Source organism: Temnothorax americanus, unplaced genomic scaffold, assembly GCF_048541705.1.
Source record: "Temnothorax americanus isolate GAGA-0224 unplaced genomic scaffold, ASM4854170v1 Scaffold165, whole genome shotgun sequence".
Lineage (NCBI taxonomy): Eukaryota > Metazoa > Arthropoda > Insecta > Hymenoptera > Formicidae > Temnothorax > Temnothorax americanus.
In genome coordinates, this window is record NW_027509302.1 from 32660 (window position 1) to 51061 (window position 18402).

Sequence of the window (18402 nt, forward strand, 5' to 3'; positions counted from 1 at the left end):
AACATTGAAATTTTCTCAGATGTGAAAAAAAGCGCAATAACTGCCAAACGCAAAAAAAAAATGAATCCTTCTCTCTTATCTAAAAAGGGCATGTCATCGATACTCGAATCTATCGAAATATTGTTGCTTTTCCGCGATGCCGATTGGTTCTCTTGTTGCGCTTATTTCACGAGCGGCTGTTATAGCATATTTTGACAGTTGTATTGTTAATAGTGTAATAGTAACAGTGAAATATTAAAAATGAATAGCGCGCGCGCGCGTATGTGATGTGTAGTATGTAATAAAGGTTTGATTAAACGTGATATCGTATTTATAGATAGACGAAAAATCGACAAAGAACCCCACATGTTTATTTTGCTAATTTGCAGTGACAATTTTTGTTCACCAAAGCTAATAAACAAGCTTATTTAGGTTACAGATACATTGCATTGCTGTGGGCTCATAGAGCATCTCTCGGGAGTTATAACGCTATGTGAATATTATGATTTGTAATCGGTGGTGTATGGCTGTGTGCTTACATGTGATTTAGGTATTATTTGCGAACGGATTTATTCTAGTTCAGTGTTCAGTTTAGACCAGACAAAAAACAGGGAAAAACAAAAAAAGCAGTGAAAAAATCACTGGTGCTCATTATTACAGAACTCCACTAAATCAATGGGAAATTACTTTCGGTTGAATAGGCTGAAATTCTGAAATGTTGTAGTTTAGGGCAGCAATTTAAGGCTTATACATGATTGAAATTTTCTTGGAGCTTTTATGTATGCACAAGTGTTTATATAAGTTCGAACAATTGCAGTAACATATTCTCGAGATCAAATCAAGTCAAAAAGTCATCACTTTTCCTTCTGACAAACAATTATCGATAAATAAGCTAAATTTTGATGTTGTAACGGTCTTAATTATCGAAATATTGAAAAAGTTACTAAGTTTTTCTTAAATATAAAAAAAAAATATTGCGAAAATTAAAAAATGTTTTATAATACGAAAGTTGTTCAAATTAATTAATAGAAAACAATAGTACAATAAAAAATAGGGGTTTTTATTTAAAAAATTGAAAGTAACTTTTACATGATGTTGACGCCTACACCTAAGGTCAAACGAATATTACTATGTTATGTGCCCCTTGCAACTCTCTAACCCTTTAACTAACACATTTTTTGCTATAGTGTCTAATGTCAGAGATAACAGCTTTTAACACTTTAAATGGTCCACCTTGTATAGATATATTCTTGTATATGTGTGTGTGAGGGGGTGTGTAGGAGCTAGTGTGTGTGTTCAAGAATCTGCAAATATTTAATACACTTCCGAAGTATAAGGAAACCTTTGCATCATCAGTCGGATCGCACGCTCTAAGATCAATAACACGGAAACGATCCATTTTCGAGGGTTGTATCCACTGAGACTTTTAATCAGAATGCCCTAAACTACAACATATAAAAATTTCAGCCTATTCGACTGAAAACCATTTACCATTGATTTAGTGCGGGATTCTTTTTAACGCAGCCTCAAAATTGACGATCGTAAAATGTTCCATTTTAATGTGAAAACTAAATCTCATATAACTTTTTCACCCTTCGCGCACATCATTTCCAATTCAAATACGCAAACAAAAAGCGTTATTTCGGTTCGGTGATTGAGCAATTCTCTTACAACTTTATGGTAAGATAAATGGAAATTCTATTTAACATCAAACATATGGTTCCACTTTATTTTATTTAATGTCAAACGTGATTCCGCTTTATTACATCCGGTGCGATACGGTGCTATACCGGAGATCTCGAAAGAGAGAAAAGTAGCCCTAGGCCCTCTTAAAACGAATCTCTCTACGTTAGAAACACTCACTTCTACGCATACCCGAGGGAATTAGAACACGCGGCGTGCACACACACACACATCATATGTGGCGAAGCGACCCCTTAACCGGACCCGACGGCGTCCATTGTTTATCTTCTTCACAGTTCGTAAATAGGCGTATACACATCCTGCCTTGTTCTTATCTGAATGGATCGACACATAGATGCCACATGGAAACTGCACGCTCGCGCACACAACCTCGATCCTTCCAAAAAGAGTCGTGGGAGAGACCGCGAGGACGACCCTCCGAGCGCACTCCGTATTTCATTCGTGTCGAAACAATACGGCTCGCGCAGCTTTTCGCGAAGAGCGCGAAAAAGGGAGCGCGAATGAAATAGGGCCGTTAAGAGAGAGAATCAAGAGAATCCTCCGGCGAAAATGCGAGCGGATGGTGGGGTTACAAAGAGGAACGGCGGAAAGGCCATCAAGGAGGAAGCGACACCTCGTTCGTTACGTTAGCGCTCGATGAGGATTTGTTTCGTCGAGATGTACGGAACGACGGGCGACGAGAGAGATTTTCGCCCAACGAGCGCTGCGGGGACGATAAATGTTATCTCGAAATGTCGGGGAAACCGTTCGCTGTCGTTGTCAAGCGCGCGTTTGTCTATAGTAACGTGGACTAAATCGTGTGGCAAAGAAAAATCCCAGTACCAAAAATGCTACAAGTTAGAATAACCAAACTAAATTAATGCAATAGTTGTCTATCATCAGTTTTCTACATTGCGAGTAAAATAACTTTATAAGGACAGAACAAATTTTTATACATTTCATCATTACGGGAAATATAAACACACTCGCGAGAAAGGGATGACTGAAGTCTCGTAATGGATGAATGGCGTAAAGTCAGGCTTGAAAAGCTAAAAATACCATCCTTATACTATGCTTGAGACAACTTTATCGCCATTATTATTGCCTTCATTTAATATCCAGCTTTCACAACGATCGATAGACCTCTAATTTTTTTTTTATAAATATTGCAGAGTTTTATTTATTTTTAGTGAAATTGATTTAGCGAAATTATAGCAACTTTATTTACACGATCGTCGTTGATAACAGAATATTGCTGTTAATGCAAATTAATATATCCAGTTAAAATTAATATCGTGCATTTTAATTGTATGCGGTAGTATACTTACCGAAGAAAGCGTTGAAGACGAAGAGTAATTTTTTCTTGCGAAACTCCGATAACGGCATCTTTGGACCCTACGAAGTTAAGAAGAGAGAAAGGAGCGTTATAGATGTGTGCGTAGTGTTAATATTCGTTCGCGATCGAGTGACGATCAGGGTCGATTGTCTCAAGCGACCGACCCTTCTTTTATCTCGAGAGTAAAAAGTAATCGTGTTTCGCTTGCATGTGTATGTGTGTGCGTATCAGGCCACTTTATATACAGTTTGACCCGATATATTCGCGAGGTCATTATATGAAAATACGATGACGATTTAACGAGACTTGCAATCTCTTACTAAAAGTATTAAACTTGTTTCATCGCTCTTTATATATTCTAATATATTGATTTACTAATTAATCCGTTTTTGTTTTTATTATATTTTCAAATATTTGAGAATGACATAAATAATCCTAAAACATTGTAGTAGCATTCATACATCATAATTATTCCGATTAATCTTAATTAATGTAATAATTTATTAATGCGAGAAAAAGCCATTTACAATAATTCTCATAACTTTCTGTTTGACGACAGAACGCGCGCGCAGTAATTTCAGCTATAATTAATTACACAGATTAATTGATTAAACAAAAAACTTTCAAGACGGAAATTGTGAGAAACGATTAAGGTTTTAAAGGGCTTTCTTACACTCTCTTTCCTTTCTGAAACTACTGTGGTGTTTTTCCACAGACCAGCGTTAGTCTTTACATATAATAATCTCTCGAGTTTAAGAGAATATCTTTTTCTTAGTAGCACAATCCCAACATCTATTAATGTACATTTTTGCTATGGTTTTTTACGATCAGACATCGGTTATTCTAGTTATCTAACTAATTGCAAGTACACAAGCGTATCGCGACATATAGCGACATGCGTCGCTTTACACAGTTCCTCTTTTTTTTATTTTTGGATCCGTCTATATAAAGGCACTCGATAATTGCCGACTATATCTCGATAAATGACCCCAATTTTCTTTTAAAGGAGATGCGTCTCTCTAATGAGATAATCGGATTCTTGTAAGACACGCGTTCAGAGTCGCTAATTCATTTAATATGCTAATTCCGTTTACTGAAAACTTGTATAAAGTCACATAGAGTCTACTATAGTAAAGATGCTGCTTGAATCAAGCGAGATTAATGATGAAGCATCTGTCGGCGAAACGATGCATTTTTAAATCCAGGTGCGTATTTTTCATAAACCTACTGCTATTCTCTATGATACACGCGTACTCAAGAAAAATAAGTGTAAAAGTGTACGAGTCCATATTGAATCGGGTAATAAATAAATACTTAAAACTAATGACATATTATTTGATATCAATCGAATAAATAAAAATTTTCTTCTGTTTGTTATCATTAGTATTAATTCTATATTAACGATATAATTCATACATAATAAATTTACTCTAAATAATTCACGAAGTGATTAATTACTGTTGCAAATTATGTATAGCTTTGAAACGCTTTGTGTTTTCCTCTTTAATGATGTTGTATGCGATATTATACTAATCTAATTACATAAAATAGTCAATCATTATATTGCAATTTGCTCAATTCATCAATTGAAATAACTTTTTGGATATATTTAACATTAACTTCCGCATAAAATTATATTACATTTATCTGACTTATTGCACGGATACAGAAACGCGCGAACACTCACGCAATTTCGAAAGCAATTTTACTTAGCTTTCGACGCGGTCAGACGAAATTTGTCTTTTGTTTTTAAGTATCTTTCTGAATAATTGAATCCTTAAAATCTCATTTACAATCGTCGACGTCGTCTCTGCGTTAATATAAGAAACTTACCGGTAAGAACGATTGCAAACAATTGCGATGATAATCGAAATGCAACGCTATGGCAGTAATTAATGCAAATTAAATTTTTATTGCGTATATGAGTGCAGAGAATTATTATAAAATGACGTTCAATTGAACGCTCTTAATAAAAACATATTGATTTCAGGATGATTACAAGTAAATAAGTGTTTGATAAATTATCAGAACAGCATAGCAGAATGATTAATTTCGCATTTTTTAATTGCCAATAATATTCGCGTTAAGATTGATCTTGACGTCAATTCGTGCACGTCATTCCCGGAATTTACATTTATCTTATAATTGGGCTCTTGGTTAACGACGTAGCAAAAGTAACTGAAGCATCGATGCCCCCGTGTACATTGTTCACGGTTTAATAGTTAATTTTAGTAGTTAATTAAATCAACAATTTGGCGCGTAAGCTTCATGTAACAATATGCGCCGGGCAACTGCGCGGGGATTGTGTGTTTATTATCGGATAATTAAAATTCGATAGGAAATTTACGGCATTTATATGAGCGCATATTGTCCACATACACATATACATACGTAAACTGCAATTTAATTAAAAGCGATTTTAATTGATCGGTGACTTTCACTTTCTGTTTTAATTCTGAATTTTGTGTTACTCGTTCTCAGCTGCGATTTATCGATCGCGTTTCGACGACACTGCATTGTCTATATTACTATAGCATACGCTGTTTATGAATGATATCCTGACGTGTAAAGATCGATCTCAGTGGCGTTATGGTGCAAAGACTATTGTGCCCCATAAACATACGCTTTGCGCTATGAGGCCGAAAATGCTATCACTATCACTACAATCCCGTTATCTGCGCGCTATAACATGCTCTAGTGTCAATTATAACGGCTAACACGTCATACTAATCAGTAGTGTTAAAAGCTTTGTATTTTTTAGTCGTTTACAGAGAGAGAGAAGGAGGTGAAAAAGCGTTATTTATAAGATATAAAAGATATATTATACAATTTTCGAAACATATTGTTCTTTAACAGAAACATATGCTAAATTTTTTTTAAAGATTTCTATTAGACACATACGTGATCTCTTATGTGAACAAATATTCGAGTTATTTATGAACACACAAATTAGAATAGGATTTTTGACGCGTTTTTTACTGTTATTTTACTACTGACGAAAACGTTCACACTTGAAAAATTGTATACTAAAGCGCAAGACATTAGCCAGAATTTTTTTATTATTTTTTGAAGTAATAATTTGAGGGAGAAATGATGAAGAAGTGAAGTTTGAGAAGGAAAGCGTCAAGAGAAAGTCGCCGGCGTCTTTACGAGCTGCACTTCGTGAAAACTATTACGATCATAGCCATGTATCTGCCATTTTTCTCGTGCACTTTTCAACACCGCAGAAAGGCACGTTTTTCTCGGAATAGAAATCTCTATCTGTCGAATCTGTGCTGTTAATCTTTTCAGAAAATACCGCCGTATACCGGCCGTATTTTATGAAATTTTCCAAAGGCGAATATATATTACAGGAATTTTCATTTTCCTTTATAACGTATTGTATCCTAGATCGGCGCATAATTCTTTATTTATCTTTTTTTTTTTTTTTTTTTTTTTTTAGAAATGCGTTATGTTTACGGCATATTTTATTTCACAAGTCCAGATATTGAGACACACACATTTGAGCTCAACTTTTAAATCTGAATATTTGCCTGTGAACGTCCGCAATTGATATTCCACCTAGCTCGCGGGGATAATCGCAGGAGCAGATTACTTATTCGCGCGGTGTCGCGTGAAGCGCAATTTCCTCTATTTATGACTGCACCGCTCGCTTTTCTTCCAGCCTTCTGTTAAGCTCTGTATAACGAGGAATCGTGCAATTCGCTTGGCACTTTCAACTTGATAATGTTACAACGGACCTGATGCATTGCGGGAAAGTGGTTATGACTTTTCCAGGTGTCGTCGTTGCGTCTAACCCTGCAGGCCCGGCGACACATAAAATATAGGAATCATCATAAAAGCATTAATTTTTCATCGCTTCTCTAACAATAAATAATTTCTCATGTTTGTCGTAGGAAAGACCGGGACTCGTTGGCACAAGGGGCAAGTTAGTAATGCGTTTCGTTTACACTGAAAAAAATATTTGTGTGAAATTACATGATTATGCTGGATTTTTTCCGACCCAGCATAATCATGCAATATTACTACTTATATTTAAAATTGCAGATTATATGTAATTTTTCATGAAATAAAACTGTTTTCTCTTCGTTCATCGTTGTGAAAATACCGCTAAATTTAAAACTACAAGTGATTTTTACATAAAAATAGTAATTTCACTTATATCTTACCATTAATATGTACTTTCACTTTAAAAAATCTGGGGAAAATATTACAGTAATAATTAGATAATTGTCTGATTTCAAACATGTAAGTTCCATGTAAAAGTACATGGTTTTTTTTTCAGTGTATGTATTTATGACGAAAGAAATAATGGAAAAGTTATCACAAAATATCTCTTGTATGACATAAGTACTTTTCCCTAAGTTTTATTTAGATCAAACAAGTATTATAATAAAAAAAAAAGAGAAAACTCTAATTCAAGAAGTGGCAAGTTTTCGAGCGTTTTAAAATATTGTATTAATATTCTTCAGCTTGAGAAGTAAATCAAAGTAACCTATTATTAGTTAAAAAATAAGTTTCTGTTACTATGTAACATGTTATTTTGAGTAACAACAGTAATTTATTGTAATAAAATGACTGAAATCAAACGTATTTAGGGATGGGGCATGTTGACTCATATTAAGGCATGTTTAGCTTGACTTGCTGTTACTGCGCGCGTGAGACGTGTGTAAATATGTAATTTGCTACCTACAATCCGGATAGAAGCTAGATATATATTTATATTTCAAATTTTTATATTGAAGAAAGCTACATTTTGCTATTTGCGATCATTAAAAACTATAACTTTAAAAGATATAATCTTTATCAAGAAGTATATATCTGATACGTTTTGTATTTCTATTACGTTTTCATTAATTCAACATGGACTTTTGTCGTATAGCCAACTTACCCTACTATCGGGGCAAGCTGGCTTCAATACAGCATGTTCGTATTTTACTTATTGCAAAGAAACCATACAGTATAAAGGATCGTTCCTGGCATGAAAATGTAGAGGAAGGTCTCTCTATCATATTAGTACTGTTTAATCATGATAATTAGTTATTTAAAAAATCAAATGCCGAAATTGTGAAAACTGTGCCAACGAGCCCCGATCTCCTCTATGCTATATTTACGCATTTCACAAGCAAAATTGCTAGATCAATGAGATAATATTATTATTATCCCGCAGAGTATAGAGATGTATTGTATGTCACTGTTTATTGCAAACATTGATGAAAAGATATCTCGAATCAAAAGACTCGAAAATAAACTATTATATAAAAATGAATTATAATTTTAATGATTTATCCTCGAATTTTTTGATTGTTTTGAATCTTTGATTCTAATTTAAATTGTTACTCGCGTTATAATATAATTTTTTTTGTAAATAATTTTTTATACATAATAGCGCTTTATCATATTTCTTTTCTAGGCTTTTCTATCTCCTCAATGCAAAATTTTAAGAAAATTGCGCAACGATTCAATTTGCATTTCTCACCGGCTTACATTTTCTCCCACGATATTGAATCTGTTAAAGCTACCATGCCGTTTTTATATTAATAACACAGAATTCACGAGATTTCAAAGTCTCTCTTTGTCACTGTCATTGTTCTTCGCTTTCCTGTAGTGTCAGTCGCATTCCGAGATGCATATCGATCGTATATATTAATTTCGTTGCAAATGCCATCGCAGCCAGCAGTTTCTTCTGCTTCTAATCGCTGCTCTTTTTGTGAGAAATACGCAAATATTCGATCTTTTCGGTATTGTCATTTGTATTAATACGGTAAATGTGAAATCAAGAGACACGGTAGTGTCTCGCGCCAAGTACACGCGGAATATTCTCTCTCTTGCGTTTGTTCTAGATACCGTGTTTATACAGTTTGATATTGTATTATTTTGTATTCGTGAGATTTCATTGTATTGTGAATTTAGACACAGAATACGGAGTTTTTTATGGATATATATTTATACATAACCGCACGATATGAGAATCTGAAATATGATATGCAAGTATTACTTAAACTAATTTTGACGTATATTATAATATTTACTTTGGATGCGTTATTTATGAAGTATTAAATTTTCCGAGACCTTGCATCGTCAGAGCATTTGCGCGTAATGTGCCGAATTATGAGCACAATAAAGTTATATCGCGTACCGATCCGTATGATGAATCTGGCAAAAGGTAAAGTTGTCACTTTTATTCAAAGAGTATTATTCTGTATGTTGTTTACATACAAATGTTTTGCGATATACAAATACTTTATCGTAATACAAATTTAAAAAAAAAGGTAAAAAAACCGCCAAGTACACGCATAGTAGTGTATGTGTATTGTGTTGTTACCCTGTTATGTTGTTACCTCGAAAAAACCAAAGTGGTAGTAGAGGAAAGTACCCGATTATGAGATACCATATCTATTTTGTGTAATTGCCGAAAGTCTATGGGCAGAATTGAAAAATATAGTAGGTTATTTTGAAGGGAATTTAATAAGCTTTAAGATGCTGAAATGTAAAATTTAATTTAAATATTAATTTTGCTGAAAATTAGAAAAATGTGAAAAATGAACTTTCGGCAAAATCGCAAAAGTGTGCTCCTAATATGAGAGATCCCGGAAAATCGCTAATGAAGTGCAAAATACATGATATTGCAATTAAAAAACTTTATTTAAAGTTTTTGAAAGACAAATGTAATAGAGAAGCATATTTGCAACAATCATAAACCCACTTATACTCAATATTGTACCTAATCTTCCCCCTCCACCCTTCCCTCTCAAATCAAGGTCAGCACAGTCTTATAAATTCGTATAAATCTTCCCTTAACGTTAATATAGTATTTTCTCTTCTTTTATTACTATACAATAACTTTCATACTCCAGCAACCCAGGAGTACCCGAGTATCTCATGTTACAAGCACCACGCCTTGCGGTTTCACACGATCACCAAATCTATAATAATCTCTACAATTGAGCAACTCAATATATACCGTATTTTCCTATATTAATACGACCTTACTCTATCGCTGCATGCAGAACTTATTGGCAAATATTTATTAATTATATATATAATAAACAAGGTTTAAAGAGACTCATATCCATGGCACTTGACAACATCCAATTTCATAATTTTTTTTTCTGCAACGACTACACGCACGATCAAACAATGAATTTTCCACTAAATAGGTTTTACCCCAAGGGCAATAAGTTCATGGTGGAACCAACAGATAGGGCCTATTAGTTTAGCAGAAACCTCGCTGTTGCATATTAGGAGCCTATATCATAATAAGGGACTTTCCTCTATTATACCTCCAAATAGCTTTACCCTGTACATACTGTTTATAAAATGCGTAATACTACAAAAAAGTGTGATACCCGTACAAAATTACCTTTTTTAAAAAAAGGTAAAAAAGGCGCCAAGTACACGCATAGTAGAGTATATGTTGTTACCTTAAAAAAAAAAGAAACTGGTAGTATTATATCTCGAAAAAATCTAAGCAGTAGTATCTTTATTTCCGAAAAATTATAACCCAAGTGATACACATTACAAAATTATGTTACCTTATCAAAAAGAAGAGTCGTGCTTCAAGTCATCTATTACAATTACAAAAAAGAAATGATATTTCTTTAAATTACAGCGCCAATTACAAAGAAAACATATATATTGCCTCAAAAAATAATTGTTGCACTACTTTGAAAAATCTTTACATTGTGTCAATTAAAAAAAAATGTATGATAACAGTTTTATAAGATTAAAAAATTTTATTTAAATTTAGCAAAGGAATACAAGATATTTAAATACAAAGTTTACATGTGTATTTTTTAGTGGTCACAAAGAATTACAGAGGTAACAGTACTAAATAAAAATATTTTATTAAAATATTTAATCCAACGAGGGAATACAATTTGTATTTAAATGCAAAGTTTATATATGTATTTTTCAATAGAATAAAAGATTTCATCACAAAGAATTACAGAGGTAACAGTACAAAATAAAAATATTTTATTAAAATGTATAAATTTTTCTTGTAAAAAAACTTGGCGCTGCTAGACCTCGAAATTTTAAATAAATAAGGACAACAATAAATAAAAATAATTTAGAGAAGAATGCGATTGGACTAATATTAAATAATTATCATAGTCCGAGAGCCCACCGCAAAAATTTGGGTCCATCGCTTTTATGGATAAATTTACTTGCAAAAGGTAGTTTATAAGTCGTATTATCATAAACGATTGTCAGCCAAACTCGTACCCCCTGCGTTATGAGCAATAAAAATTTATTAACAATTGGATTTCTAAGCAATTTGGGTCCATCGCTTTTATGGACGAAACTTGTTTCATTCGAAAGGGCATCAAATTCCCTTTCAGAAAATACCCGGCTGATTTGCCCTGGCCCCTGCAAAACCCAGGCTGATCATGATTTTTGACTCAACGCGCGAGTCAGATCGAGCGTGGCGTTTGAAATGCGCGCCGTAAACAAGGACAGAGCGTCACGCTTTTATTTATACTTTGGATACTATCTAATATCATAAATTTTTAAAGATCATAATTGTTGTTATTGTTATTATTTAACGTTTATGATATTATAATATTGTGTAGGGATTAAGAATATTTTTTATTTTCTTTATTATTCATATTATTATATGTTATATGTTAATTATATACTTTTATCATTTATCATAGTTAAAAATATCATATTTCCAGATAAAAAGTATGGAACTGTCAGAGAACGTAATGTAAATTGGAATTTTGTCGAATATTTCCAAGTTTTTTACATTTTTTTATAATTAATTGAATTTTAACAAAATCATAGCAAATACTACACGGAAAAAAATAAACTGTAAAAAATCGTCAGAAATCTGATGACTATTTACAGTTTATTATGTAACTCAACCACGGGTAATGATAAACTCGTAATTTTTCAATAAAATGAATGAGATACTACTAACACGTCAAATGAATTTTTGATATGCACATCAATGCTTTTTTTACAGTGTATAATAATATTAATATATATTCAAACAGTAAGATTAGGTTCATACATCAATTTATAATAAAAATTCAGTAAAATGACTAAATTACAGTGCTAAACAGTATCTTTTATTGATAATTTTATTATTTTTTACATATCATTTTTTCCGTGTAGTATTTGCTATGATTTTGTTAAAATTCAATTAATTATAAAAAAATGTAAAAAACTTGGAAATATTCGACAAAATTCCAATTTACATTACGTTCTCTGACAGTTCCATACTTTTTATCTGGAAATATGATATTTTTAACTATGATAAATGATAAAAGTATATAATTAACATATAAAATATAATAATATGAATGATAAAGAAAATAAAAAATATTCTTAATCCCTACAAAATATTATAATATCATAAACGTTAAATAATAACAAAAACAACAATTATGATCTTTAAAAATATATGATATTAGATAGTATCCAAAGTATAAATAAAAGCGTGACGCTCTGTCCTTGTTTACGGCGCGCATTTCAAACGCCACGCTCGATCTGACTCGCGCGTTGAGTCAAAAATCATGATCAGCCTGGGTTTTGCAGGGGCCAGGGCAAATCAGCCGGGTATTTTCTGAAAGGGAATTTGATGCCCTTTCGAATGAAACAAGTTTCGTCCATAAAAGCGATGGACCCAAATTGCTTAGAAATCCAATTGTTAATAAATTTTTATTGCTCATAACGCAGGGGGTACGAGTTTGGCTGACAATCGTTTATGATAATACGACTTATAAACTACCTTTTGCAAGTAAATTTATCCATAAAAGCGATGGACCCAAATTTTTGCGGTGGGCTCTCGCACTATCAGCATGGATGTGCGAGTGAGTGATATGGGTGTGCGTGACGACGCGGACGGCGGATAATGCGGCTTATAATTAAGTATAGGATAAGTTTATTTATTTATTTAAATTTTCGAGGTTTAGCAGCGCCAAGTTTTTTTACAAGAAAAATTTATGTATTTTAATAAAATATTTTTATTTTGTACTGTTACCTCTGTATTTCTTTGTGATTAAATCTTTTATTCTATTGAAAAATACATATATAAACTTTGTATTTAAATACAAATTGTATTCCCTCGTTGGATTAAATATTTTAATAATACTGTTACCTCTGTAATTCTTTGTAACCACTAAAAAATACACATGTAAACTTTGTATTTAAATATCTTGTATTCCTTTGTTAAATTTAAATAAAATTTTTTAATCTTATAAAATTGTTATCATACTTTTTTTTTTAATTGACACAATGTAAAGATTTTTCAAAGTAGTGCAACAATTATTTTTTTAGGCAATATATATGTTCTCTCTGTAATTGGCGCTGTAATTTAAAGAGATATCATTTCTTTTTTGTAATTGTAATAGATCACTTGAAGCGCGACTCTTCTTTTTAATAAGGTAACATAATTTTGTGATGTGTATCACTTGGGTTATAATTTTTCGGAAATAAAGGTACTACTGCTTAGATTTTTTCGAGATTTTTCGAGATATAAAGATTACGTCCACCACTTGTTACTTAGGTTTTTTTCGAGATATAATACTACCAGTTTCTTTTTTTTTTAAGGTAACAACATATACACTACTATGCGTGTACTTGGCGCCTTTTTTTACCTTTTTTTAAAAAAGGTAATTTTGTATAATACAGTATATACTACGCTGAATCAACGGAGAAAAATATGGGTATAATTTGTACCTCGATTTCACTTCGCGTAGATTCTCGCGAATCTCGAGGAGGCAATTCGAAAGATAAAGCGGAGTTGTAACAGGATGTAAAGCCGTGCTTAAATTATGGCGCTTATTCGGAGACAGCAAGCTGAGAAATAATCAGTAACGTTGTGATAAGAATATGTAGTATATGTGTTATGGTAGGAAATATGTTGTTTCACAACGTCAGTCATAACAGCGCCGATTTTTGGCAGCATTATTAGACACACGTTAGACAATTTACTGTCATTATTTCATCAATATTTGAACATTTTTAAGAGAAATCTATTTTATTACAAATTTTGAAAAATGCAGTTAATAGCACGTGAGAGAGACTGAAGATATTTACGCATAATGACAAAGCACGAGTAGTTCTCCATTGAATCGGAGAGTGGCATCGCATAACGAATGGCCTACTTGTATCTCGCGGGTAGCTTTTAATGTTTAATTAAATCACGCTCTCTGCATCACGCCACGTATATCATTCTTGTCATTCTCATATCGTGATAACAGATGCGCTTAGAGCTGTTCGTTTAATCCCAACTGTCGCGAGTACGGAATTATTAAAAAAATTGCGTACGAATGATGTACAATGCGCGAAAGTTTTTTTTGCAATGTTTGTTTTTTGTTTGGCAATAATAATTTTCCATGGGCGTTAGCCTGATTTAATTAGGTTAAACTCGATGGCTTCTTAAGGACTTCTAATTTTATTTTGTAAAAACATAATTCAAAAATTAGGTCGAGTTACATTGACAGTTCGCGGGCACTAAATTTCACGAATTCCCGTAATAACGAGCGCTTTTTATCGAATAAGAGGGAATATCAACAGAATTTTTCTGTTCTCGTTGTTATAATGCCTGTTTTCAAAGACAGCGTCATATATTGATTGATCGCAAGCAACTCCGCCGGAAGGAAAGCTCTTTGTTATACTAAAATTAATTAAAGAAAAAGAAGCGCGAGTGTGTAAATTAAACATCACTCTCGATCGTAAAAAAAAAAATGACAAGAATCTTGCGCTTTTTTTTACTCAAACGCTCAACTATAATTTGCAAAGAAATGGGAACCCCAATAAAAAGACCGTGAAGAACTTACGTTACACGATACATTTTACATCAAGTTAGGCATCTCGATGTATCGTAACTCATGTAAAACAATTCATAAATCAAGAGACACGGTAGTGTCTCGCGCCAAGTACACGCGGAGCGAGACCGACCGTGACTCTTTTACGCGACGCGACGGGTTGCGAGTATCCGAGATGTTGAAATCTCGATAACGAGTGAACGGATCAAGTTCTAAGTAGGCTTGATTGATAGCTTGGGGTCCAATTAGGGGAGGGGGGGTTTCTCTTATAATATTCCGCTACGTGCCCTACGAGCGAAGATATTGCGACGCAAAGTCCAAATGTGAAAATTTATTTTTAAGATATTCCTCCTAACGCTCTCATTCATATTATTATTATGATTATCAGAGAAACGTCCCTTTCACTTTTTTGACGCTGGCGGCGCAGGTCTCGCCAGTTTCGATATCGCGCGCGTATTTCGAAATTAGGTCGATAGACTTATCGGTCAGGAAAAAGATTTCTATTTAGGTAAATTAGGTATATATATAATATATATTGAGTCAACGGAAAAGAAGATTTTCTACGCTTGGCAGAAAGTGCCGCTAGGGAATTTTTAAGTCGATTCTTATGAATCAAGCTTGAATTCGATGTCTAGGTATCCTAGGTTGCCGATGACGAGGTCCAGATAGTGCGCTTCATAGTTTTCGGTGTCCAGGTGTAATAATACGTTGAATTTGATGTCTACGTGTCCCAGGTTGCCGATGACGAGGTCCACATAGTGCGCTCCGTAGTTTTTGGTGTCTACGTGTATTAATACATTGAATTCGATGTCCACGTGTCCCAGGTTGCCGATGACGGGATCCAGATAGAGCGCTTCATAGTTTTTGGTGTCCATGTGTAATCGTATGTTGAATTCGATGTCTAAGTGTCCCAGGTTGCCGATGACGAGTCCACATAGTGCGCTCCGTAGTTTTCGGTGTTTACGTGTATTAATACCTTGAAATTGATGTCTAGGTGTCCCAGGTTGCTAATGACGAAGTCCAGATAGCGCGCTCCGTAGTTTTCGGTGTCTAGGTGTAATAATACCTCGAATTCGATGTCTACGTGTCTCAGGTTGCCGATGACGAGGTCCACATAGTGCGCTTCGTAGTTTTTGGTGTCTAGGTGTGTTAATAACTTTAAATCTGAATGTAGGACACCTAGACATCGAATTCGAGGTATTAATACACGTAGACACCGAAAACTACGGAGCTCACTGTCCAGACATCGTCATCGGCAACCTGGGACACCTAGACTAAACTAAGCAAAATTTTAAATTGTTGTTTTCTTTAAAAATAATAGTCCGTAACATTTTTAGCTTCATACCTTGTATATACTGTTTATAAGATTATAAGATATATTGTTTATAAGATTAAGATGCGTAACACTACAAAAAGGCGTGATATCCGTACAAAATTATCTTTAAAAGAAAAAGTAAAAAAAGGCGCCAAGTTCACGCATAGTAGTGTACCTATATGTTGTTACGTCGAAAAAAGAAGAAAGTGGTAGTATTATACCTTGAAAAAATTTAAGTAACAAGTGGTAGACGTAATCTTTATATCTCAAAAAATCTCGAAAAAATCTAAGCAGTAGTATCTTTATTTCCGAAAAATTATAACCCAAGTGATCTATTAAGACATCACAAAATTATGTTACCTTATTAAAAAGAAGAGTCGCGCTTTAAGTGATCTATTACAATTACAAAAAAGAAATAATATCTCTTTAAATTACAGCGCCAATTACAGAGAAAACATATATATTGCCTCAAAAAATAATTGTTGCACTACTTTGAAAAATCTTTAAATTGTGTTTAAATTTAACAAGGGAATACAAGATATTTAAATACAAAGTTTACATGTGTATTTTTTAGTGGTCACGAAGAATTACAGAGGTAACAGTACAAAAAAAAATATTTTATTAAAATACATAAATTTTTCTTGTAAAAAAACTTGGCGCTGCTAGACCTCGAAATTTTAAATAAATAAAGACAACAATAAATAAAAATAATTCAGAGAAGAATGCGATGAGAGTAATATTAAATGATTATCAGCGTGGATGTGCGAGTGAGTGATATGGGTGTGCGTGACGACGCGGACGGCGGATAATGCGGCTTATAATTAAGTAAAGGATAAGTTTATTTATTTATTTAAAATTTCGAGGTTTAGCAGCGCCAAGTTTTTTTACAAGAAAAATTTATGTATTTTAATAAAATATTTTTTTTGTACTGTTACCTCTGTAATTCTTTGTGACCACTAAAAAATACACATGTAAACTTTGTATTTAAATATCTTGTATTCCCTTGTTAAATTTAAACACAATTTAAAGATTTTTCAAAGTAGTGCAACAATTATTTTTTGAGGCAATATATATGTTTTCTCTGTAATTGGCGCTGTAATTTAAAGAGATATCATTTCTTTTTTGTAATTGTAATAGATCACTTAAAGCGCGACTCTTCTTTTTGATAAGGTAACATAATTTTGTGATGTCTTGATAGATCACATGGGTTAAAATTTTTCGGAAATAATGATACTACTGCTTAGATTTTTTCAAGATTTTTTGAGATATAAAAATTACGTCTACCACTTGTTACTTAAAATTTTTTGAGGTATAATACTATCACTTTCTTTTTTGTCAACGTAACAACATATAGGTACATTACTATGGGTGAACTTGGCGCCTTTTTTTACTTTTTTTTTTAAGTAATTTTGTACGGTAGGAAATACACGGCAATCCCGAGCAAACACTGCACAAAGAAAAACTCAGTTGTGAAACTTCCCTCTCTGCGTTTCTATAACTCCTACAACTTTAGATTGAAACGCAATACTATCTAAAATATGAATCAACATATCACACGCCTCATCATTAACATTGTTTCAACGTTCTTTTATCGAACATTAAAGTTTTTGAGATCGAGACTTTTATTGTAAATAGTTCTTTATATATAATATGATGTGCACCAATATATGTCGGCAGGTAATCTTTGAAACTTCATTTTCACGTCACATAAAAAAACTGTCGGTTCTCCAAGGACAGTCTAGGCCCTGATTTTCTCATAACAGTGATATTACGGGACGGATTCTCTTGAGATTTCGACACGCTGATATTCTGCGCTTGATACATCAGGGATGTGGCTTGATTCCAGAAAAAGCTCTCTATTACATAATGCAAGTATATTAACTTTTGGGAAAATAAAAGCGCTCTTTCGTATATCTAATGTAAAGCTAATAGTAAAAATAAGATGCGTCGCGTCGGAACGTCATATGTTAAAATACCTTAAGAACTTTCGCGATAACTATGTAGGTAGTTACACTGACAGGAACATGAAGCTCTTGTAAAGCCTTGTTGTTACAACTTCCTACCGCTGGGAGCAACAATGCTGTGTCGAGCTTCATGCTTCAGAAACATGCATCACTCAATATAACAATATAACAGCGCTATGTGCAAATAAAAGTACTTTGCTCAATGGATCAAATGGCCGAGAAAAAATTTTTTGTTCGTCCGTGGAAATATAGGAAAGAATTTGCGCGAATAAATGCGCATATTGAAAAAAGGAAATCACGATCGTTGAGGGTAAAACACTGTTGCAGAGGTTTATAATTTTTTTATGC

The 18402-nt window shown here is 33.3% G+C and overlaps 1 protein-coding gene across 1 annotated transcript in view; it reads right to left on the reverse strand.

Moving 5' to 3' along the window:
- The window catches only part of Scp2 (Sarcoplasmic calcium-binding protein 2), a 65216-nt gene that overhangs the window by 4629 nt on the left and 42185 nt on the right, over positions 1-18402 (reverse strand). The window contains exon 2 of the mRNA XM_077402998.1: positions 2991-3057. Within this exon, the coding sequence (XP_077259124.1) occupies positions 2991-3048 (58 nt within the window). The 5' untranslated portion in view covers positions 3049-3057. The remainder of the gene's footprint in view (positions 1-2990; positions 3058-18402) is intronic.